This window comes from Cygnus olor, chromosome 3 (assembly GCF_009769625.2).
Source record: "Cygnus olor isolate bCygOlo1 chromosome 3, bCygOlo1.pri.v2, whole genome shotgun sequence".
Taxonomy (NCBI): domain Eukaryota; kingdom Metazoa; phylum Chordata; class Aves; order Anseriformes; family Anatidae; genus Cygnus; species Cygnus olor.
Window position 1 is genome coordinate 19,081,921 of NC_049171.1, and position 25,576 is coordinate 19,107,496.

At 42.6% G+C, this 25,576-nt stretch overlaps 2 protein-coding genes and 1 long non-coding RNA gene across 3 annotated transcripts; 2 read left to right on the plus strand and 1 right to left on the minus strand.

Moving 5' to 3' along the window:
- Positions 1-253: 253 nt before the first annotated feature.
- RPS7 (ribosomal protein S7) lies at positions 254-6,608 on the minus strand. Its single transcript, XM_040552404.1, is given in 9 exon segments — positions 254-327; positions 330-366; positions 958-1,003; positions 1,005-1,106; positions 2,854-2,918; positions 4,452-4,595; positions 6,057-6,125; positions 6,536-6,575; positions 6,577-6,608. Coding segments are annotated over 9 exon segments (573 nt in total). The 3' UTR covers positions 254-289.
- Positions 1,092-5,513, plus strand: LOC121067644. The gene is made up of 3 exons (XR_005818364.1): positions 1,092-1,184; positions 3,308-3,311; positions 5,502-5,513. It is a non-coding gene; the product is annotated as an uncharacterized LOC121067644 (long non-coding RNA).
- Positions 6,609-15,830: 9,222 nt separating the features above from the next.
- RNASEH1 (ribonuclease H1) lies at positions 15,831-23,761 on the plus strand. Its single transcript, XM_040550628.1, is given in 11 exon segments — positions 15,831-15,895; positions 16,001-16,103; positions 16,105-16,141; positions 17,237-17,269; positions 17,272-17,433; positions 18,048-18,096; positions 18,098-18,159; positions 18,631-18,675; positions 19,781-19,861; positions 21,238-21,362; positions 23,275-23,761. Coding segments are annotated over 11 exon segments (825 nt in total). The 5' UTR covers positions 15,831-15,845; the 3' UTR covers positions 23,353-23,761.
- The last annotated feature ends 1,815 nt before the right edge of the window (positions 23,762-25,576 follow it).

Here is a 25,576-nt window from a genome sequence, read left to right on the forward strand (position 1 = left end):
GTCCCCACTGCTCTATGCAATTCCCCACTTTCTCTCTAGAAGGAGTCTCGACATGTTTCATTTTATTTTTCTAGGCCGATTCTTTTGCAGACTCCAGACTCTTCCGTCCAGAGTCATGTTTTGACCAGAAATGCTGGTGGCTAAGTACTTTGATACTGCAATGCCACTCATACAGAAAGTAGAGAAGTCTCATGAACCAGTTAATTCCCACCTAGCTTTTCGGATTGCAAATTTAAATGAAATTACTCTGTTATATGAACAATTGTTTTATTCAGCCATCTTTTGCGCTTTACAGCTGGAATTCTGGAAACTCAAACACCACATCTTGCCTGTGAGCTTCTTGTAGACACCAGAAAATGTTTCCACCTGTGAAGACAGACAATCTTGTTTATATATACTGTACAGAAAAATAAAATTGATGTTAACACAGTTTAGGTATTACACTGTTTCCCACTGTATCTTCATATGAAACCAACTCTGAGGCTGATTCTTTTCTTCCAGAATAAGGTAACTGAGCATTTACATAGAAAACAACTGTTTTATGGAAAATATTTACAACCTCCTTCATTTGCAAGCAGAGGAGACCCTTGCATCTAAGTTTTCCTAAATGTGTCCCCACAAAAAAAATGATCAAGGACTTAAGCAGATGTGCTTGGTACAGCCTGAAGCTCAAAACTAAGTGCTCTGCGCTAAAAACAAATAACCCCTCCCCCTCTTCCATGAAGAAACCAATATAACTACTTTACAGTCAGGAAGGAGGTTTTGACAAGTTGAACTAGAGCTTTAGTTCAAAATTCCTTTGCCTCATCTTTAGCATCTCATTCCAAAAACACCAGGAGCTTCTCCATTGTCACAAGCCAGAAAAGCTTTAGCCAAAAGTCTTTAGCTGAGAAGTTTCTTAAGTAATGCAGCAATGTCAGAATGCCACCCCATTCTGAATAATGTAAATTTGTTTACCTTGTGTTCAACATTATTCTGTTGTGCTTTGTCCAAATGGACTTTATAAGTCTGCTGCCGTCCAGTTTACGCGGATTCTCTTGCCCACAATTTCACTCGGGAAGACCAGATCTTCAAGAATGGCATCGTGCACTGCAGTAAGCGTACGGCTGAAATGCCACATTCGAATCATTAAAACACGTCCTCAGTTTGCCAAATTCCCTAGTCTGCCAAGGCTTAAACATTCCGTAGCATGCTTTTGCTTAAAACTTCAGTGGTATATTATTTTTTTTCCTGTTTTGATCTTTTTGTGCATGGTGACAATTTCATACTCTTTCACAGATCATGGAGAAATAAAAGCTAAGTTCTACGCTGCACGCACAAGTTTAGAGTGCATGACAAAAAAATAAAAAAAATCAGTAGCCAGGTTTTTACCTATTAGGTCATACGTTGCTTTGCCCCAACAATCCCGAAACACTATTTCTACACATTTAAGGAAGTTTTACATTGGAACTAAGTTGTCCCATCTGCAATTTGCCAGACATTCACTGGAAGAGAAAGTAGGCAAGAACATGAACTACATATAATACAACATGCTTACAGGATAGCCAGTTTTGAAAACACTGGTTTCTTCATCTGCCTAAACCCAAACAGTTTGTGGTATATTACAGGAAAAGTCTAGCTGTAAGTTTAGCCTCTGCTTAGAAAACATGGACTACACTTGTGTTCTTGAACTTGTTCTTGAACTTGCTCTTGGACTGTCAAAGACAGACAATAATCAGAAAAATCCAGGTTATTTTGTGTACAAGTCTAGACGGCTAGTAAGATTCCCCGCTTCCCCATCTGCGGTTTCAAGGCAAAATCACTAATAACAAGAAATGTTTCTGTAGCTGCATTTCAAACTTCCACAAATTGAGATAGTGAAGATAGAGCAAACACCCATCATGTTTCTACGCTCTGCAATACACATGTCAATTTTACAACCCTACTAGTCTGACCTAGTGTCAGGCTGTGAAAGGGACAGTCCTGCACACTCTCCTTCCCTCCTGCTGAACGCAGCAGGGCGCTGACCAGGTTCACAGATCCAACTCATCCTGCCAGCCTGCAACACTAGCTATAATGTAACAGACACAAAGTCTGGCAGGACTGCACGTAGGTAAGTACTACAAAATTGCAACTTTAAAATCCATGCCTGAAAATCTCAAGAGACACTTTAGGTAGCACACTAGTGTAGTACTGGGACTGCAAAAAGGACCAGGCTATGTATCATGAAGAGGACAAACTTTCAAGGAAGGAGCTACGTTATGACACACTAAGAGAAAGCATAAAAGAGGCACTAACACAGTAGCATCCTGTATCTAGCATCATCTTAAAGACACTCAAAAAGCAGGAATGCCATTTAACACAAGGACTACATTACTGCTGTCAAAATCACACTCTGCAGACTACTTACACTTACGTCCTACCTCAACCACTCTCTCCCTCATTGCATCCCTTCAGTATCACAGCCCTGTCTTTTCCACATCTATCATGTAATGAGACTCTCCCTACAGCTTCAAAAAAAATCTTGTCAGCACGTTGTGGAAAATGGAGACAGCTGGAAAGGTCATTTAAGCCACTATTCTGGTCACTGTTCTTAAGGTCACTATTGCTGGCTAACAGACTGGCTTGCAACGTTAACGGGAAATACAGACGAAAGTTCCCCCCAAAAATACAAACACTGATCAAAGACTGGCTACTTACTGCACCTTTTGGCATCCAAATGGCAACAGTACTTTCAACACTGTTAATCAGTACATACAGAACAATACGATCACTTAAGTGACTTCTCAAAAAAAAAAAAAGTCACTAAATGTTACTTCAGTAAGCCTCCAAGTTACAAAAGTCTGTCATTCTGCATTAATGTAACTTGCTTACCTCCTGGGACGCTTCTTGCTTGTTTTTTTGTGCGCTTTTCTTGTTGGCTTGGGCAGAATCCTCCTCTGTTAATGGACAAAAAAAAACAAGGGAATGTCATTTCATAGTAGGTAGTGTTTAGAACCAACTTAACTACGCGCTCTGTAAAATTTTTTTATTTTTTTATTTTTTAGGAATGAGACACATGAAACACCAAAAAATAGAGACTTAGATGCCCAAAGCTACTTGCTGAAAATACTAGTACTGCTTTATTTCTGATCTATCAATGAGAAATTATTTCAGTACACTGAAAAATGAATATTTCATTACTCTCACTCCCCACACGTACAGCAGGGTAGTTTATTACACCACATTAATAATCCGAACGGATTTGGGGCAAGAGAGATCTCAGTTTCTAGTGGACTGAGTTTACTCCCCTGCTTCAAACTAAAGGCTATCTCAATCCCACAAACAGCTAGGTGACAACTGAGACAGAAACACTGCTCTGAATTACGAGATCTACTACTCAATCCTGATCAACCCCTGAAGTATTCTGTTCCAAGACAGCATCTACAGATACTTATGACAGCTTAGATGATTAAGGCCATATTTTCTACTTCTGTATCTGCAAATGTAGATGTTTCAACACCTTGAGTTTTAGATGAAGCTGTAGCCATCTGCAGCACTTTCAACCAACACATCAGAGCTTCTCCACAACTGTACACATAGGGTGGCACTATAATCCATATTGACCTTGTGTCACATTCAAAAAACATTTCACCTTCAGCAGCAGAACTGCACCATATTCCCTTTTAAGATACGGATTGCTATGCTGACAGCGAATCTCTAGCACTGAGAATAGCAAGCCAGAAGTACTTTCGGTGAAAGTTTTTTTTTTGTCCACAAAGACTCAGGGTAAGGTACTCTCTCTTAGAAGTATTTCACAAAATTTTTGCTGAAGAGGTGCAGTCTAACAACTAGTTGTCCGCCCTGTAGACATACCTCCAGAGTTTGTTTCCCCTTAGTACTGCCCACAGAGCCTCCATCACCTTTTTGTTGTTCCCTCATTCTATAAACTCAGAACTGTGGTTAAGTCATTTGATTTAGGTCTTCCTTTCCTCTTCCATTAAACTTGAATGTTAAGTACATTTACATAATCTCAGCACTATGGCTACTATTACTATTTGCTGTCTTTTACTTTCAAGCTTTGCTTCTCAAACTTCTGAAGGAGAAGGAGACCAGAACAGGAGTTACATCCTCCTCCAAGGAAACCTTCCCATCTCACCAACAAGTTCACACAGCCTTGGCTCCTAGCTGAAATCATTTTAGTTTACATCCACAGAAGGACATTCGCTGCATTTCCTACTGGTACAAAAACACGCATTGTATCACTGTTACCTTGAATGGACAAGACAAGCAGGGCAGCGCAACGCTGGAACAGGTTATCCAGGGAGGTTGTGGAATCTTGATCCTTGACTGTTTCCAAAACTCAGCTAGACAAAACCATGGCTGACCTGATCTAATGTTTGTAATAGTCCTGCTTCACGCGTGAGGGTGGACTAAATGACCTCCAGTGATGGCTTCAAACCAAAGCTTTTGTTATTCTGAAAGTGTTTTACCTGAGCAATGAACACCACATGCTTTCCACTGAATTTCTTCTCCAGCTCACGAACTAGCCGCACCTGAATCTTCTGGAAAGATTTCAGCTGAGGAACAGGTACGAAGATAATGATGGCTTTTCTGCCACCACCCACTTCTATTTCCTGAAACAGAAGTAAAACGTTACCTAGGGGTTGAGAAGCAATGGTCAGTTTGATCATGAACCCTCTGAACACAGACATTTGGTAGCCTTGCTTACCAGTTCGTAAAACAAGAGCATGAAATGCTTTCATGCATTTAAGCACGAGGATTAAACAGAAAAACCTGTCAGAGCACTTGCTATGCTGTAAATGAGTGCTGCAAAGCTCATGTTTCAGCAAAGATTCTAGCTCCCTGAATCTTACCATCACACCTGAGATGTTACTTACATCCTGACACAAAGTTTCAAGAATTATTTGCCTCTAACAGATTCTAAACGAAGATTACAGTAATAACTTCTTTTTGAGTAGCTACTTCATGGCAGTGAATTCTGTCCACTATTTTCCAAGGCCTGAATCACTGCTTGAAATTCTTTCACCTACAAAAGTCAGATTTACATCACACCAACACAGAATATTTTCTCCCCAGTTGTTCAAAACCTAGGTAAGTTGTAGCAGCTTACAAGGCACTTCTCCCCTGAATCAGAACAGGGACATGCTCATTCTCCAACAGAATTGTTCGTCACCAGCTATGTTCCCACATGAGCTAACTCAGATGCACAAGATGTTTCTCCATAAGACTAAGTAGTTAAACCCAGTAAATACCAGATTATTTTTTTTAAGATTCCTCATGGCAGAGTACGTACTGATGTACTCACAGCAAACCAGCTTTTCTGTAGGGCCCTGAACTCCAGTGAAGTTAACACATATACCAAGCTGATTTCTGCATTCCCACATTCTTTAACTCAGCTCTAATCAGTTGTGCCTTTGTGCATGTATGCATGTCAGCGGGCTTGGGAAGGAACCAAAAAGCAGCCCGTCTGGGTCTCTAGCTACAGCAATCAGCTTCAGAAGTTCCACCTGGTCCCTGAGTCTGACAAATTCTAACAGTGATTTTCTTCTTGCTGTAAAAACTCAGTTGCCTCTTTAAACTTAGACTAAAAAAAAAAAGAGAAATGCTAATCTACACAATCAAGTCAGCCTATTATATTGATCCCCTCTCATCTATCACTTGTTGCCTAAAACAGGATTTATAGCAAACTAACTTTACAAGGAGTATTACAGTTTATGTTCCTGACAAGAACTTTATAACATCTGCATCACGATAAGTCGGATCTCAAGCCCAATTTGCAGACACAGAATGCAGAACTTACTATTAACACACTACTTAAAGCACCAAACTGCCATTTGAGTTTTTACAATGCCTTTTCAGGCCGATGCCTAAAAAGAAGCTACTACAAAATCATACACGTTAACAATAAATACCAGAAGGTAAACCACAACAGCATACAGAACACCATCAAAGGCTATATACAACTAAAGGTACCATTCAACCGGTATGCTAATGTTGACAATATTAACAACACAGAGCAAGCTACCAAGCAATTCTTATGGAGAATCTCTCTTCATGGAGAAGGTCTGGCCTACCTTAGCTGCCGTGATGTTCAACTCCCGCTGAGCCTTTAAGTCAGAGTTCATTTCCAACTCCAGGAGAGCCTAGAGAAAAAGAAGTTTCAGAAAAATCCATTATATGGGGTTCAACTCATTAAAAAAAAACCTTGAGAACAGTCCACAGCCGTAGAAATGAGCTACAAGTATCTTTTAAGCACTTTGCTTCCTGCAAGGCACACTGACAGATACAACAAATTCAACAGGTGGAGAACACAGGCTGACCAGCTACAATTATCTTTTAAGCAAAGACTTTGCTTCCTGCAAGGCACACTGATAGATACAACAAATTCAGCTGGTGAGGAACACAGGCAAACTACCACAGTTCTAAGGAAAACCAGGGAAGAGGAACACATTTAGACAGCATCCGCCTCAAAGTTTACACTCTAGACAGCTGTCACAACGTTGCCTCCACAACGTGCACTTGGTTAGCAAACAACAGAAGGAAACACACATACCTGGGATATACCCGACTCAAATTCATCTGGCTTCTCGCCATGGCTTCACAATCTTTGCGCTAGAGCTGAACATGGCCTTTCTGCAATGCAAAACAACATCTCAGTCGCCACCGGCAACGCCCTTCTGCAACAAGCACAGCGTTACAGCAGATTTTGGCCGTTCAGCCGCAGGCTCCGAAACGAAACCGAGGAGCACCTCACATCCCACGACCCCCGCCGCAAGAGAAGGGGACCGCAGCAAGGCAGGAGCGGCTGGGGGGCTGAGGAGCGAGGCCTCCGCTTACACCCTGTTGGTTACCGTGGCCCGGAGCGGCGGGAGCCCCCGTGCGGCCGGGCAGTGCGCCCCTCACGGCCCCCAGGGCTCCGTGCTTGACCCCGGAGCTCCGTGCTCGGCCCCGGCCCCCCCTCGCGGCCGGCAGCCTCCCCTCAGAGCACACCCGGGAAGCGAGGGGAGGAGGAGGAAGAGGAGGAGGAGGAGGAGGAGGACAACCCCGGCGACTCCCTCCCACAACTCCGGGCTTCCCGCGCCCATCGGGCCCCGGGCGGCGCTAATCGGGGTATCCCGGCCCCAGCGGCCGCGGGGCGGCCAGCCCGGCCCCCGGCGCCATATCGCGGCTCACGGGGGAAATGGCGGCGGCGGCCAGGCCCGAGCGGGGCCCGGGCACCCCTCGCTCAGCGCCGGCCTAGGAAGAGGGAGAGCTCTCGCGAGAGCAGCGCAAATCGCGGCCTGCTCCGAGCGCTCCTCCCCGCCCGCCCCGCCCTAGGGTGAAGCCGAAGCCGGAAGAAGGGCAGAGGGGAGCCGCCGCGCGCGCAGGAGCGGAGGGTTTAGTGCCCGGGTGACGCCGCAAAGGGCTCGCAGAGTGCTGGCACGGCGCGCGCGGATGACGGCAGAAGCAGCGGCGGGGACGCGGGGAGCGAGCCGGGGCAAAAAAGCGGAGGGAGGGGGAGCGGTGGTGGCGGCGCGCATGCGGAATGTGGGCGGCGGGCGCTGCCTCGTCTCTGCCTGTGGGGAGTGTGTCCTCCCCATTCCCTCACAGGCTTTTTTTTTTTTTTTTCTTTTTCCTTTTTTTCCTTTCCTTTTTCCTTTTTTTTTTTTTTTTTTTTTTTCCTTTTTTTCCTTTTTTTTTTTTTCCCTTTTTCCTTTTTCCTCTTTCCCTTTTTCCTCTTTCCCTTTTTCCTCTTTCCCTTTTTCCTCTTTCCCTTTTTCCTCTTTCCCTTTTTTTTTCCTTTTTTCCCCCTTTTTCCTTTCCTCTTTCCCTTTTTCCTTTTTTCCTCTTTCCTTTTTTTTTCTTTCCTTTTCTTTTCTCTTTCTTTCTTCCTTTTTCCTCTTTCCCCTTTTTCCTCTTTTTTCCTTTTTTCCTCTTTCCTTTTTTTTTCCTTTTTTTTTTCCTTTTTCCTTTTTTTTTCTTTTCTTCTTTTTTTCCTTTTTTAGGAAGAGTCCCCCCTTCCACCCTGCTTTATCCCCATCATGTGCACCCCACTTCAGCCTGCTTCCCTTGGGTCTGGGGGGCATGAGGCAGCCTCACTGCCCCGCTCCCCTCAGGGGTGCAGCCTCTGGTGACGAAACACGTTTTCTGTAAATGCAGTTTTCTGTAAATTTTCTGTAAATTTCTGTAAAAATGGGGTCTGGGCCTGGGCAGCCTGGCACAGTGGCCAGTGAACACCAAAACCACCAGCAAAACGTGCTGCTACCTCTTCTGGCACTCTCTCACCAATTAAATGTCATATAAAACCAGTAGCAGCTCCCTCACACACAAAAACCATATAAAACTGGTAGCAGAAGCCACCAGCTTTAAAAACACAGCATGATAGCAGATGATCTTTCTTTAATACTCACAATTTCATCTCTCCGCATCCGATTTAATAGATCGAGTTCACCCCTGATGTTCAGCCCCCTCCTCGGCCCGGAGGATGTCCTTGCAGAACCCAGAGGCCCTGTGGCAGGAGTTACTAAGTATCATTAGAACAGAAATGATTCATGAGTTTTCGCTATGTTCAGGTGCTAACTCAAATACAAGTCCTGGGCTCCACATACTCTCTCATAACTGGAAGCACTTTTTGTTATATAGGTGTTATACAAAGGCAGCACTATTAACAATTCAGTTGCAAGCTGCTAAAATAGAATAGAATATCCCGATCAGAAGTATCCACAAGGATCATCAAGTCCAACGCCTGGCTCCACACAGGACCACCCAAGAATCAGACCTTATGTCTGTGGATGCTGTGCAAATGCTTCCTGAACTCCAGTAGTCTCAGTGCTGTGACCACTGCCCTGGGAAGCCTGTCCCAGTGCCCGACCACCCTCTGGGTGAAGAACCTTTCCCTAACACCGAGCCTGACCCTCCCCTGTCCCAGCTCCATGCCGTTCCCTCGGTCCTGTGTCGCTGTCCCCAGAGAGCAGAGCTCAGCGCCTGCCCCTCCTTTCCCCTCTTGAGGGAGCTGCAGGCCACCATGAGGCCTCCCCTCAGTCTGCTCTGCTCTGGGCTGAACAACCCAATGACTTCAGCTGCTCCTTACATGTCTTGCCCTCTAGACCCTTCACCATCTTCATAGTCCTCCTTTGGATGCTCTCCAATAGTTTTATTTTCTTCTGATATTGTGGTGCCTCCAAAACTGCACATATTACTCCAGGTGAGACCTCACCAGCGCAGAGCAGAGCAGGACAATCCATTCCCTCGACCAGTAGCAGTGCTGTGCTTGATGCACCCCAGGACACGTTGACCTTCCTGGCTGCCAGGGCACACTGGTCATTCATTCAACTTTCTGTCGACCGAAACCCTCAGATTCATTTACGGCGCTGATCTCCAGCCTTTCGTCCCCCAGTGTCTTATCATATAGCCAGGGTTGCCCCGTGCCAGGTTCAGAATCTGGCAATAGCTCCTGTTAAACTTCATGCAGTTTAGGCAAGGCCTCCCTACCCTCAACGTAGTCAACAGCTCCTCCTGAATTAGTGTTATCTGCAAACTTACTTAGCATACACTTGAGGCCTGGGTCTAAGTCATTTAGGAAAACACTGAAGAGAACTGGCACAAAATGGGGTGCTGGGGAACCCCTAGCAACTGGCTGCCAACCTGATGTAACCCCATTTACTATAACCTTTTAAGCCCAACCTGTCAGCTGTCAATATTATGTATTTGTCTAGCTGTATGCTGGGCATTTTGTCCAGAAGTATTGAATGCTTTTCTGAAATCCAAAAAGATTACATCAACTGGCTTCCCTTGGTCAACTAGATGGGTGACCTTGTCATAAAAGAAAATTAAATTTGTTAAGCAAACTTTCCTCTCATGAACCCATGTTGACTGGGACCAATGACTGTGTTGTTTTCAGGTGTTTTTCAATAACTCCCAGAATAATCTTCTCCATAATTTCACCAGGCACTGAAGTGAGCCTGACAGGCCTGTAATTACCAGGGTCTCTTTCTTGCCCTTCTTGAAAATTGGAACCACATTTGCCAGCTTCCAGTCAAGTGCAACTTCTCCAGATTCCCAAAACTGTTGAAAAATAATTGAGAGAGGTCTCCTGATGACATCAGCCAGCTCTCTGAGTACCCTGATATGAGTCCCATCAGGCCCCATAGACTTAAATGCAGCCAGCTTCAGAGGCAAATCCCACACAAGTTCAGGGTTGGCTGGGAGTTTATCATTACCACTATCACAGTCCTCCAACTCCGGGCACCTGGGTCCCAGAGCTCACCATCAATGTTGAAGAGAGAGGTGCAGAAGGCATTAAACGTCTTTGCTTTGTCTATGTCCCTATTTATGAAGTCACCATCCTCATCAAATAATGAACCAATGTTTTCTCTGGTCTTCCTTTTGCTGTTGAAATGTTTTAAAAAGCCCTTTTTATTGTCTCCCACAGTACTGTCCAACTTCAACTCTAATTGACCTTTGGCCGCACAAATTTTCTCCCTAAAATGGCAAACAGCATCTCTGTAGTACTCCCATGTCACCCAACCTCGCTTCCACTGGCAATGCATTTTCTTTTTCTGCCTAAGCTCTTTCTAGAGCTGCTCAGATCCCTGCTCAGCCAAGCCGATCTTCTGCCCTGTCTGCTTGAATTCCGATATTTTGGAATTGCCTCTTCCTGTGCTCTTAAGAGGTGGAACTTAAAAGGTGACCATCACTGGTGGACCCCAACACCTTCAAAGGCAGTTTCCCGGGGGACCTTACTAACTAGTTCTCTGAGCAGCCTGAAGACTTGTTTGTATCAGCTGTGTTGCATTCCCAGTTAACATCTGGCAAGTTGAAGTACTCACCCACAGGGACAAGGGGAGCTGATCTAGAGATACCTCTTAGTTCTTTAAGGAATAATTAATTCACTCCAGTTTTGACTTGTATGTTGATTCAGGTGAATGCACCTGGCTGTGCATCTAAAATGGAGCTAAAACCTTGCATTATGGATGTGGGTACCCCAAGGCATGACAGATTCCCTTCTGAAGGGCAAGTCCCATTCTGAGGTATGTGTGCAGCTCTTGCATGCGCTGCCCGAGAGGCTAGTGTGGTTCAGAGCACTGGCTCAGTACTTAGATTCTCTGAATAACCCTAAGAGCAGCCAATTTTAACATGTAATACCACATTCACTAGCACTATATAGTCTGTTACAAAATAAAAAAATAAAATAAATAAAATAAAATAAATAAAATAAAATAAAATAAAATAAATAAATAAATAAAATAAAAAATCCAGCAGTGGAGTGATAGGCTCCTGCTATAAACAAAACACTGCCAAGAACATACACACACACCCACACAAAGCAATGCTAATCAGCCAAAGCATCTGCAGAAGGCAGCTTATCCTATTTTTTAACATTTAGAGGCTTTTTGCTGAATTTCTGATAGTCAGAAAATCAAACTGTTCAGCTGCCATTTTTCTCCTGAGTCACTCTTTTTTCCTTGCATGAATTCACAGAATATGAAAAACTGCCCAACTCGTATTGACATTCAGGATTAGTATTTATAGAGATGTGAAATTATCTGAAGAGCAATGATGAGGATCTGACTGAAGATTAAAAAAGGAAAAAAGAAAAGTAATCATCTCAGCATTCCAGTAGTCTGCATTCAGTTTATACTGAGAAATCCTTTACAAGAGGCAGAAAGACTAGATGATGTGCAGATGGATCAAAATTGCACTGTTCAGAGTGTTAATGGAGAAATACAAAAGCAATGTGACTTTCTAAGATTTCCCATCCCCATGATAGTAGTGCTACTGAATAGACCGATGTGAGAATTGAGAGAACAATGTGCAAATAGATGTTTCCTTTCTGACACCCACTAATTAATGAGGTCCATATGTCAGGCAGACTCAGAATGGACCAGGCAAAGAAGTGGAAAGAATGAATTAGCAGTGTTAGAGAAGGACCCCAAAAGCAACAGGACAAGGTCTTATGATGCTATCAATAAAATGATTTAATATTAACTGGAAGAAACAAAAGGCAAAACTGGTCAGAACTCTAAAATCAGAAGCAAAACTGAGTATGTTACCAGCTCACTTCTCTGGAAGAGACTTGTATAACCATGCCAAATTGTCAATGCACATTGGTAGACTGTTCCTCTAAGGCTCCACTAAAGATTGTGATGCTAGGGGATGAAGCAGCTTTGCAGCTTCTTTGACACATAGCTTTACATGGAAGCCTGGACAGGTTTTTTGTTCTGCAAGATCTCGATTCAGAAAAGCAGGAAAAGCAATACCTCCTTTTCTTCTCATTATATTTTTAATCAACGTAATCAGATGCTAATATAACTTACACTTGTAGGGTATCCTAGATAAAGTGACTACTTAGTGACCTACCTATCTAAAAGCTTAGTTTAAAATAGAAGATGCTTCCTTCTTGAGGTCTCATCAAATTTTGCTTTAAAAGCTTCTGAAGTGAACCACATTTCAATTCAAACATGTTTCAAGTTAAAATATTTATCAAAGAAGATTAAAATGTTTAGCAAATGTATACATTATGTGCATTAATGTGGACAAGCCACACTAACATTTACAGTGAGTTTAAATAAAAGCATCTTACAGACACGCTCATACTTAAGTGATGAGTGTATTTTTGTATACATATATTAAGTCCTATTTTTTTCTGCAGACTGTCAGTTATAAATACAGAAATGACTGCCAAGAAAATATGTTAATAAATGAATAAATCAAACAAGTTTTGGTTCACTTATCTAGTGATAGGCACGATAGTAAAAATGCCAGCTGCCACAAGAGGAAAGAGATCCGTCTGTCTTACTGCTACAACAGAACAGCAATGAGAAATCAGCAACAGATATGCAGCAGTAAGGGTAGGGCTGGCTGATCATATGTAGCCTCAGTTTTACCAACTGCGAGAAAAAGCAATGAAGGCAATATACATGGTACTCAGGCGACTTCAAAGTCTGTTTGTTTGTTTGTTTGAAACTGAATTCTGCATGTTGGTCATGATAGCAGAAGATCTACTGTTCAGTCCTTGCCTGTAAATTGGATGTATGAATCTGTCTGTTCAACCCAAGAATTAATGAGTGCAGTAGAAGGTCTTTTCTTTCCCTGTCACTTATTGATGGTTGCTCTTTTATTATAGACAACAAGTTATACAAATGTGTAAACCTGTAAGGAATAAGAAACCCATCTGCTATAAAAAGGCATAATTAAAAGAAAAGCAAACCAAATGAAAATATCACAAACAAGAAATAGTAAAAAGCCTAACAGTCTCAGTGGAAACCTTTAGAGATAATTCAAGGAAATAATCTTGTTCTGAGATAAACAGAACTAAGCATTGTGTACATAAGAATAGCATTAAGTCTTATGAATATCTTGGAAGATGCAAGAAAAAATGCCGTAAATGTATTCTGATACCACTCTGACCAAATTCTTTTTGTATTCCACCAAGGTCTGTCAAAAGATGCATAAGATCTTCTCCAAGTACATGATACTGCTTGACACGAGGACATGTGACAGCAGGTTGTGGCTGAGCTCGGTGTGGTATGTGGAGCTGGGCAGCCATGGAAGGCCCCCCTTGTCAAGGACCCCAATGAAGGGGATGCGCCCAGCCACAGCTTCTCTCTTCCTCCGTGACACCATATACCCTGCATGCAGTTAGCTATCACATTTCAAATCAAGCTAGCCGGCACAAAAGGTCATGGAACTGGAGATAGGATGGGATATCTGTTCCATGCTGAGATATGTGGGATTTTCAAAGCAGTTGAGTCTGGGAAACAGTTTAATGACCTTCAGGTCTATGGCTTTTGAAGTACTAAATATGTGGAAGTTTGCACCATCTTTTTGTACTTTTCATATTTTTCATTCCTTCTTCAAATGCTTTTCAGGATGAGAGGATAAACTGGGATTGTGCAACAGTATGAGGGTATGCTCATTCCTGGGTGCTGCTCAATTCATTTTAATGACTTGTTAAAGACCAGGAGTCCACTGGAGCTCATCACAGGAACAAGATCATTAATTAGGTGGGCAAGGAAGAGCTTTAACTGAAGACACCAGTGAGATTTCACTGTCTTTTAGTAGCTGAGGCTCTGATCCTTCACATGACTGCACCAAGTTTTATTTACAGGGAGAGCAAAAACTCTTATTTTTGGAGGAAAGGTCTAATACAAAAATTGAAGCAGGCAGAAAGATTGTGGGGTCCCAAACCACACAATAAAAATCATTTTAAATACTGCAAATACCACTTCCCACCATAAATGGAGGATGCTTGAGTTATCAGAGGATCACAGAAGGTTGGAAGGGACCTCTGGAGGCATCTTGTCCAAGCCCCTGCTCAAGTAGGACCACCCAGAACAGGTTGCCCAGGGCCATATCCAGGAGGCTTTTGAAGATCTCCAAGGAGGAGATTGCACAGCCCCCCTGGGTAGCCTGTGCCAGTGCTCTGGCACCCACACAGAAAAGAAATGCTTCCTGATGTTCAGGTGGAACCCCTTGTGCTCCAGTTTGTACCCATTGCCTCTTGTCCTGGCACTGGGCACCACTGGAAAGAGCCTGGCTTCATCTTCTTTGCAGCCTCCCTTCTGGCATTTATAGACATTGATGAGATTCCCCCTGAGCCTCCTGTTCTCCAGGCTGAATAGTTGCAGCTCTGTCAGCCCTCCTTCGTAGGAGAGGTGCCCCAGTCTCTCAATCATTTTGGTGGCCCTCTGCTGGACTCTTTCCAGCATATCCCTACCTACTGGGAGACCCAAAACCAGACATGACACTCCAGGTGCGGCCTCACCAATGTTGAGTAGAAGGAAGGATCACCTCCTTTGACCTGCTGGTGAAACTGTGCCTAATGCAGGCAAGAATATCATTAGCTTTCTTGGCAGCAAGGGCCCATTGCTGGCTCTTGGTCAACTTGGTGCATACCAGGGCCCCCAGCTCCTGTAATGCAGAGCTGCTTCCCAGCTGGGGGGCCCGGCATGTCCTGGGGGTGCCTGGGGTTGTCCCTCCCCAGAGGCAAGACTGGGCACTTCTTGTCCAACTTCATGAGATCCTTGTCAGCTCATCTCTCCGGCCTTATGGGTGCTACCTGGGCTCTGCTGGGCGCTTCCTCCCCTGGGTTTAATACATTGGGAAGTTTCTGGACTGGGATTACAGCTTCATGAGAGAAACACGTGTGCCTGGGCTTTCCTAACGAGCAGGTTTTGTAAACTTCCACATGGCTCCCGATGGGCAGGAGCTGATGGTTGGTTTAGTCGGCTTTAAAAACACAATTCTTGTGATTTTCAATAGCAAATGTTTTGACGTGTATGGCTTTCCTTAACCCTACTTTCAGTTCCCTTAAAATGTCTCCGTTGCTGGAACCGCATTATTCCATAAAACTCATTTGACATGAAAATAAATAAATAAATGAAATAAAATAAATGAAATGAAATAAAAAATAAAATGAAATAAAATGAATACTTTAGCTCCCCCAAGAAAAAAAGGAAAAAAAAAAAAAAAGAAAAAAAAAGAAACAACCCCCACACACACTTTTAGTCCCCCGAAATAATAAAATGAACAAATAACTAAATAAAAGCAAGTTTATTTCAGTCACGGTGAAAAGAACACGGAAAACATGACAGAACCACGTGAGCAAACCACACGTTTTTTTTATTTTTAAACGCAAGCCGTTTCCCTCCCCTTCTCCCCCCCCGCTCAGCCTGACCCCCCTCGCGGCCCGTAGCGACTCGCTGTGCGCGGCTCCTCTCCGGCCGTGGCGCATGCGCAGCGCGGGGCGCTGGCGGCGGCGGCGGCCGGGGGGTGCGGCGGGGCGCGGGCCGCGGGGCGGGGCGGATGGCGGCGGGGCGGCGCCATGTTGCGGTGGCTGGTCGCGCTGCTCAGCCGCTCCTGCTTGGTCCAAGGGCGGCGCCATGTTCTACGCGGTGCGCAGGGGCCGGCGGACCGGCGTGTACCGCACCTGGTAAGGCCCCGCCGCCGGGGAAGGGCCGGGAGCCGCCGGGCCGGGCCGGGCCGGGCCGAGCTGACCTGACCTGACCTGACGGAGCCGCCGGGCGCTGTGTTGCAGGGCGGAGTGCCAGCAGCAGGTCAACAGGTTCGCCGCCGCCAGCTTCAAGAAGTTCGCTACCGAGAGAGAAGCCTGGGCCTTCGTGAACGGCGGCACCCCTGGGGAGGCAGCAGCAGCAGCAGCAGCCGCCCGGGCCGCAGGGTAGGTCGCCTCCCCTCGCCTAGCTTCTGCGAGGGGTGTAGGCGGTGCGGCCGTAAATAGGAGTACATATCCCGTAAATAGGTTATAGGTGTTGAGTTTGGGTTAGAGGTCCTTTAAGCCCCTTCCAGGGAAAGACTTGGGGGTTCTGATGGATGAAAATTTGACATGATCCAGCAGGTGTGTGCTTGAAGCCCAGAAGGCCACTGCATCCTGGGCTGCATCAACAGAGGCATGGCCAACAGGTTGAGAGAGGGGATTGTCCCCCTCTAGCTCGGCCATGTGAGGCCCCACTTGGAGGGCTGCATCCAGATCTGGGGCCCCAGCACAAGAAGGATGTGGGGCTGTTAGAGCAGTTCCAGAGGAAGGCCAGAAAGAGATCAGAGGCTGGAGCACCTCTCCTATGAAGAAGGCTGAGAGAGCTAGGGGTGTTCAGCCTACAGAGAGAAGACTCTGGGGTGACCTCATCACAGCCTTTCAATACTTCGAGGGGCCTTATAAAAAGGATGAGAAGACTCTTTACTTGGGTAGGTAATGATAGGATGGGGGGAATGGTTTTAAACCAAAAGAAAGGAGATATAGATTAGAGGTTAGAAGGAAGTTCTTCGCTCAGAGGGTGGTGAGGCACTGGAACAGGTTGCCCAGAAAAGCTGTGGATGCCCCATCCCTGGAGGTGTTCAGGGCCGGGTAGATGAGGCCCTGAGCAACCTGATCTAGTGGGTGGCATCCCTGCCTATGGCAGAGGGTTGGAACTAGATTATCCTTGAGGTCTCTTCCAACCCAGGCCGTTTTTATGACTGTGATTCTACGATTCCAACCCGAGCTGTTCTGTTATTCGGTATGGGTTTTGCTTGTGCCGGGTCTGTTTTTGTTTAAAGGCTGTTACGTGTGACTCAACTTCACTTTGAGCTGGAACTAAGAATGACTAGCATATATGATTATATTTTTTTCTCTAATTTTTTGGGGTGAAGTGTCATTTTAACAGACTGCATTGCCACTAGGTGTAAACAAAATTGCTTTCTTAAGTAGTTTTGAATAAAATTGATCCTATGTATGTAGGTGGGTTTTTCTTCTATTTTTTTCTTTTTTTATTTGAAGATGCCCATGGTCCTTCAGCTGTAACACAGGAAATGTTAGCCAGAGAGAGGAATCAAAAGAAGACCTCTTGTGTTGCAGTACGTGCAAAAGGGCCATATGAAACAGTCGGCAAATGAAAGAACATACTTCAAAACGTGCAAAACATGATGAAGTGCACTTGGCACCAACAGTCAGCGGAGATAAATTTTCATATATGGGTAAGGTCTTTCATTCTTCCTGTAATTAGTTTGAGCTGTTTGTGTTCTTTGTAAGCAGCAGTGTACTATTAGGAAGCTTTTAGGGAGGTTTTTCTATGGCAGCACCCAGCTGCCATAGTGTAACACCCAGCAGGCTCAGTGCAACATTGTTGTTTTTTCTTTTAAATGGTAATCTGAGCCACAGTATATTATTTCAGGTTGTGTTTTCAAAGTAATATAATTGGCTTTAACTGATATCAGCATACAGCTTTATCTGGTCGTGACAATTGTGATTTTTTACATGCATCTAGATACAGGCTTGATTAAATACAGACCTAGCTGGCAAGTTTTAATGTTGACTGAAGAAGACAAGAACTGTGGAGAGAATTTGGAACTTGGTGGCAAAGATGCTTTGGGGAGGCTGACTGATTTGGGAGCAGTGAGGGTGTGAAGCTGCAGTGGGACTTTTGCTGTTCTGTACTCCTAATTTATATGGGTAGTTTCTGTAGAGAACATTTTGAAGGGCTGTTCAGGGAGCTTGGGCATTGATCTGCTAGCAGACATTTCTTTCTGCTTGAAAAGCCTGTGTCCTTGAAGGACTGCTTGAACTTCTGCTTTTGGGACTTCTCCTGCAGGTGACTATTGCAGTCGTTACACAGATGGTTGCTGCTCGGTAACGGACGTAACGGGCACGTGCCGGAATAGGTGTCTACTGGGGACCAGGCCACCCTTGTAAGTAATCGGTGGGTTGTTTTATACATGTTGGTTATTTGTCTTGGGCGTTGTTAACAGTACCAGCCTCCTCTTGAATATGAAATCCTGCTAGTGAACTTGTCTTAATGATTAGTGCTGTTAGAGTAATGAGTAACTGCGGGAAATCAGCTTTTCTAGGAAGTAAGGATGTAGAGAAAAATGACTGGAAATAATATTTTTAAGAGGCTGAAGTCAGAATTCAAGGGATGCAGGAAGTCTTAAAATAATTTTAGGTATGTACATAGACAGCGAAAGTAACTGCATATTGATCGCAGATGCTGATACGCAGGTTTGCTGCGTAGGAGAAGTTAGACCTAGAATCTGCATTCATCTCCTTTATAAGATGAAAATTATCTCTGTTTTGTAGAGATAATAATTCCTATTATTGTAGCGACGTACACCACTAATAATTTTGAGTTAGTAATCTGCTATTTGTTCCTTGGATACAGAAATATCAGTGAAAAGAACTTCCTGGACGGCAGACTAATCAAAGAGCTTGAAATACATTAAGTAGTTAAACCTCCTAAATGCTCTGCACGAAGGAAAGCAATGTGTGCTCGTGATATTTCAGCTCTGGCCTTCAGAAAGCAGTTAGGATGCTGTGCGGGAAGTAACACAAAATGCCAGGAGTTTAGGACTTGAAACAAATTGTTCTCTTAGGTTTTACTGTTCTTTATTGCTTTCAGACAAGCAGTAACTCAGCTTGAGAACTCCCAATGTCATCAGGCCAAGCACAGATGTTTTAAAACAACCTTGCATTAGGAAGGTTCTCAATCTCTGTAGTACCTTTGTATTATTAATGTGCATGTCTCAGTCTTTGGGTAAGGCTGCTTTAGTTGTGGTTAAGAGGACAATTGCCTTCTTACTGTGTAGGGTCAAAGTACCATATTTCTTTAATAAACATAATAAATAATTCTCAGAGTAGCTTCTGTTACTTTTGAAGTAAAATTCTCTTGGCAGCAGCAGATTTAGTCTTCATTCTCACCTAATCTTAATTCTGGTACTGCTGCTGCCTGTGCTATGTGGAGATAAACTGAAAGGGGGAGCTGATCTCCTTAAAAACTGCAAGAAGTTCCTTTTAGTGAGGGACAAGTAGAGCTGATGGTGTGCCAGGGATCAAACTTGGCAGCGGAGAGTTTTCCAGCTCTACATTCAGTCCAAGACACTTCTCTCACTATTATTATATTCATAGCACCAAGAGAAAAACACAACCTACCTTTTAGGGGTTCCAAACAGTTGGAACTTGTATGTATTCTTGTTCTCCAAAGTTACAAAGATGCCTAAAACTTGATGTGCTATTGAGAGAGCTTGGGTAGTTATGCAAATGGGCAGAGGGCTGCTCCAGCAGTAAAGAATCAAACATCAGGTTTTATTTTTTTAAATGCTAGGAAAACTTAAGTTGTTTTCTGTTTTTCTGATTCATTAAGTGATCATCTGCATGCGTAATTTTGGGAAACTCTGCTGTAAAGCATGGTGGTACTCAGCGATGGAGAGACTCTAGTAATATTCTTTGTAGTTCTTCTGTATTAACATCAGGTACTTAGCTGGTATTTTAGTTACGTGTGTTCAAAATCATGTGCTGAACTGTGCTTCCTTTGAAATGTTCTTAAGGCAGCCTGCAAAGCAATTGAGCAAGCAAAGAGTCAGAACATCAAGAAACTAATTATCTACACTGATAGCAAGTTCACTATTAATGGTAAGTTGATGGTTTTCCTGATTTTTTCAAAGGTGTTGTGCACAGTTTCATCACATAAGGCCCACAGAACATACTGGGGCTTGGGGAGATGAGTATAAAGATGAGAATGCGTAACAGAATTTAGTACTCGTGACTGCTTGATGAAAAACTTTGAGAATATTGGAAGGATGACCTGCTAACTGCATGAAATACAGTTAGAGACAAAGCGTCTGTTACTGGGAAGAATGAGGTAGTAACTAAAGGATTTTTGTCTTAATACATTTGGTATGACACACACAGCCTAGAAAAATGTTGTTCACGTACATGCTGTTAAGGATGCACTGAGGATAGTGCTCAGAAGTTGGTGTAGTGACCCTGTCGTTTCATTTTGCTTTGGTTTGGGTTTTGTTTGGATTGGAGAAACTGTTCACAAACTTGAAGTGCAGTTAAATTTCCTACTTTTCACATGTGGAGAGAAGCGACAGAAAATTCTGTAAGTTGTTTCTTAACATTTACTGTCCTTAATTCAACTTAAAAACCAGAACGGACAGAACGCGAGTCCTTGATACTTCACTTCTAATCAGAACCTCTTTCACACACATGTGAGGTAACAGAATTTAAAATGAGCAGGAAGTGACAGCTCCAGCAACTCGTTCCTTAATCGGAGTTATTTTGTATATTTATATAGGAACTATTATTTTTTTTAAATATGAAAAAAGGAGGCCTGCAGTGAAGTACAAGTGGATGTGGTTTGGCTTGGTTTTTTAGGAGGTTTGGTATGCAAGGTCCGTGATTCTTCCTTTGGTTCAGGTCTTTGTTGTAAAAGCAGTAAAGATGTCTCATACTGTCCAGAGCAGCAAAGAGATTAAAAAACAAAACAAACAAACAAGTCTTTGTTTAAGGAATACTATAGAAATTTCGCTGGCCAGCAATGGATGGCCAGAATGTTAGATCTTGTTCTGTAGAAATCTGCTCACGTGGTCCTCTTCTAAAATGTTCTGTTTAGCTTGCAGAAGCCTTAAGAAGTCTGTTTTTTCCTCTATGTGTCTCTTCAATTTCTCAGAACAAATTTGTTCCAGCTTACTGTACAGTCAGGCAAATCCTTAGCTTCAGTTTGTTGAAGCTCACGTCATAATTGTGTGTGTAATGTGTATGTAAGGTTGTAGTCTTCAAATATCTGTTTGGGAAAACATTGGTAAGTAACTGAAGCAATAATGGAAAAATACAATCGTGAAAGACAGTAGCAGGGAACCAAACAATGTCTTCTGTATTTGATGTCTTTGCCTGAGACTTTGGAGTTAATGTATTGAAAGACCTGTTAAATAGTTGTTCACCGCATTGTGATCCTTGCTGGCTTCTCTGATAGCATGTTTTATGGTAATGTTCCCTTTGCACAGGTATTACAAGCTGGGTTGACAACTGGAAAACAAATGGCTGGAGAACAAGTTCAGGAGGAAGTGTAATAAATAAAGAAGATTTTGAAAGACTTGATAGTCTATCAAAAGGCATAGAAATTCAGTGGGTGAGCATCTCATTTCATGGTCTTAATGACGTTTTAAACACTCTTGTAAGCTCTTGCCAAGTATGACCGTAACAAAGAATTTTACAGGTTGTAATATTGTACATCTCTGAATACAATAAAGCTGCTTGTTCTTTTTAAAGCAAGTAAGATGATCACTTCAGTGTAAGCTAGTCTCTTGTAACTACTATTTTGTTTATTGAAATGTGTGTTCATATTTTTGTTGCTGTTTCTTGTTACTGCTTAAAAAACATCTGTAATAGTTATTTCTGTTTCTGGAAACCTGAGCTTGGAACATAACTGTGTCTTTGAGTTGTAGCTCAACTCCTGGATTTGCTTTTCAGAATTCTCTGAATGGTGATTCTTTGGTTTAACTTAATCATGAGTGTCTTTAAATGGGGGAAATTAAGACAGTATACCCCAAATAAACTAATTCCAGTTTTCTGTACCTTAACAGCATTTTTTCTAAGAAAACTGGGTGCAGAAAGGTCGTTAAAATATCCGTTGTCTTAGTTTTAATTTACTTAGCGCTCTAGTAGAGAAATAAAACCATGTCTATACATGTATTATTGATAAAAGGTATTTTTCTGTAACAACTAATAGCAGTACTAAACATCGTAGGGTGTGTCTTTTCCTCCCCCCCCCCCCCCCCCCCCCCCCCCCCGTAAAAATTTGCCTCTAATTGCAGTAGAGGAGTGCTGATTCTAGAAGTAAGTCTCTGTACCGTTGACTTCATGGCTGTTAATGGCATATTTATTGAACTCCTGTGTTTACTGGGGTAGTGGGGTAGTTCTTAAGCATGCTCTCCTTCAGGGGAAGTCTGCAGATGTTCTGTTGTTCATGTTATAAGTGTTTCAGAGTTTGCAACTCCCACTAGATTTTTTAGTTTGACTATCGAGTAGTAGAAATTATAAAAATCTAAACCTAAGGCAGAAGTTCAGCTGCCCATAGTGTATTTTATATTTAAAAAGTATATATATATTTGCTTTATTTACATTCATTCCATCTAAATCTCTCGAAGTTGGAAACTTTATTTCCAGAGGAACAACGTATTCAGGCACTTTTTTTTATGGTAATGGATCTGCTGCAGCAGAGAGTTGTTCTCTCAAATTTTTTCAATTTCTCTCTCTTACAGCTGCTGGCAGTGGCTTTTACCCTTTCTTAAATCCGCTGCCACCAGCTCAACTGGTGTGGCTGTGTCCTGTGGTCAGTCTGTTTTGGAACTGGCTGTGTCTGTCATGGGACAGCACCTGGCTGCTTCTCACAGAAGCCACCCACTGGAGCCCCCGCCCCTGCTAACAAAACCTTGCCTAGGAAACCTAACACAATCTCACAAGTCCTTCATATTCGTCTTCTCTCAGGTCTTGTCAAACGACAAGCCTGATTTTCTTACTCTCTTTCTCCCCTGTCCACCCTTACTTCTGACAAGGATTGATTGAGGGCTGAAAGTATTTTCTGTTCCTTGTTTTTAAGGATGGATTGTTAAGACCTCTGAAAATCAAGAGATTGTTTTCATATCCCTTTGACGTATTCTGAGTGGTGTAATCACCAGAGTTTTAATGGCATAGAGGTCTCTGTCCTTCTTGGAAAATATTAGCTTGGTTTAAACAGTGAATGCAGAGGGGTTTTTCTTTCCTCTGAAAGTAGGACTTTTGAGTTAGTGTCTTAGTGCTGTTCTCTGCATTTCTTAGGTTAGGTGGTCCTTATCCAGCCCAACACTTCTCATAAAGTTGATTTTCACAATTTGACGATTCAGTTCTTGCTCATTAAAGAGACTACAAAGATTAATGGGAAGGACATAGAACTATGTGCGAGGCATGGGATCGGGAGGGAATTACATGACCAAATTTCATGGATATACTTTTTTTCCTTAATTTCTTCCATACCTAATACTCTTGTACTTTTTTCATGACAGATGCATATTCCTGGTCATGCTGGTTTCCAAGGAAATGAAGAAGCTGACAGACTGGCAAGAGAAGGAGCTACTAAATAAATGTTGTGACATATTGGGACAAGAGACTACTGTACTTGCAGGAAAAGGACTAACATTGCAGTGACGATTTGAACTGCTGTTTTTGTTTCAGAGTTGAACTTTGAACTGTGCTTATTTCTGGCCTGAAGCGCTAACTGTACACCATCTTCTAGGGAGAAGAAGAAAAAACAGCACGTTTTTTTCTGCACTGTTTGCTTTACAATCAAGTCAATATTTAGTTGATGATATACAGTGTTTGCTTTTTTCTCCATCGTAACCAAAGCGCTGCTGTCAGTGTTTTTTAGCAGTCTCATAGACATTTGGATTCACCGGAAAGACAGACTTCTGGAGGAATTACATTAAATCTTTATCCTATATGTTCTGTATTTCCCTCTTATGAAATAAATTAATTTTTTTTTGTACAGAGGTATATATTAACAGTGCAAACTCATTGGGGGGGGGTGGAGTGAGTTGATTGGTTTGATAAGAGCTCAGTAACCTAACATGGAGATGTCCATTAATATGCCTTGCCATTCTGACAGCAGCAGTAATCTCTCTGCAGGTAGGCTTGCAACGCTCACGTGTTCCTCACAATATCGCCAGTGACAGCATCTGTAGATTTCTTCATTATGTTACTTGCTATTGCAAGTTGGCATGAACAAATTAAAAACCCAGGTCACGAGAAAACTTGAACAATCGATTTTTACTGTTCTCTCTAGCTGCTTAAATGTCCAAGCTCTTTGTTTCTGGCTTCCTGTCTCCAAGAAGTCATTTTTTTTTTAATGTGTACCAGTTCTCATTATCGTTGTTTAGCTTCCTCTTCACTGTTGTCCCAGAGGTAATAATTGGCCATTTCATCTGAAATTGAATGAGAAGATGATCAGCTTCTTCACATCTTCCGGGTGTCAAGTGTTTGACTTCATTTTTTCCAGTCAATGATGAGACTAATGGAATGGCTAATGTGCACTTGAATTAGAGAGTAATTACTACTAATCAACAAAAGTTTTATTTTCTATGCATCTATATAGGAAGAGCAAACATTTTGCTACATTATCCTTGTCAACTTCTTTGTAAGACACCTTAATGCCACTGAGTAGTAGGGCTTAAGCTAGAAGTCATTGAATCTTTTTCATATTTTTTAATTGCTGTATAAAATGGTGGAGCTGCTGAAGCTTGGTTTTTTAGTGGTTCTCATTCCTTACAGTATTCTTACTGTGGCAAAGTGCATGCTTTTAGGTATTTAGTGTCACATAAATTGTGACGGAGCTAGGAAACTGGCTGGTTAGGCTATTGACTAATAGATGAGTGAGGTTTTCTATTATTTTTTTCATCCAAAATTGCACAGCAGTTCTGTAATTGCACCTGTAGGGGTGAGGTAGTACCCTGATCAGATTTTGCCCTCTGCTTCTTTTTTTGATGTATGTGTATGTATGTATATACATGTGTATATACACATACATACACACAATTGTCATGTTTGCTTATTTTAGAAGTTAGACTTGAAGGAAAGCATATAGTTGTCCCTGATCAGATCACTAGTTGAAACAGTTTAAGTGTGACAGTGTACTGAAGAGGTGTCATCTAATAATCTGCGTATCATACATCTCACGGTAAACATGCAGATCCTATTTATTTTATAGAAATCTATGTTGTTTGAAGCAGTGGCTTTGAAGAAAATGTGTAAATAATGATGGGTATATGGTAACAGCAGTGTAACACTGTATTGTATTTAAGTTACTTTACTGAGTGAAGCAGTTCCTCAATGTGGAAACAAGGAATCCGATAGGAAATAGTTTCATGTTAATTTGATACCAATGTTTATCATTCTCATTCTGGAAATTCAGAGTAGAGGAAAGCTGAAAGAAAGCTGCAAGGCTGATAGCTCTCAGAGGATTGAGAACGCAAAGAAGGTTGGCTGTAGAAGTTGTTCTTCATAGTCAACTAAAACTTCAATAGGGTATTGCCATTTAATAGACATGCTTCAGTGGATAGGAATTAAAGTTCTGGCTGGGTTTGTGCTTCTAAAAATGTGAGTAATTAATCAACATTAGACCAACTTACCTGTAGTGTTTTGGGACTTGCAATTAAGTTTTATCCAGGAGTGCAATTATGTGAAGTACACCTTAAAGGGATCTGGTAACATTTCTAATAACCCAGGAAATACCTGTAAAACTAGACATTTTGGTGAGTAAACTTCTCACTTTTTATGAAAACAGGACTAATCCCCCAACCATTTTTTCAGTTG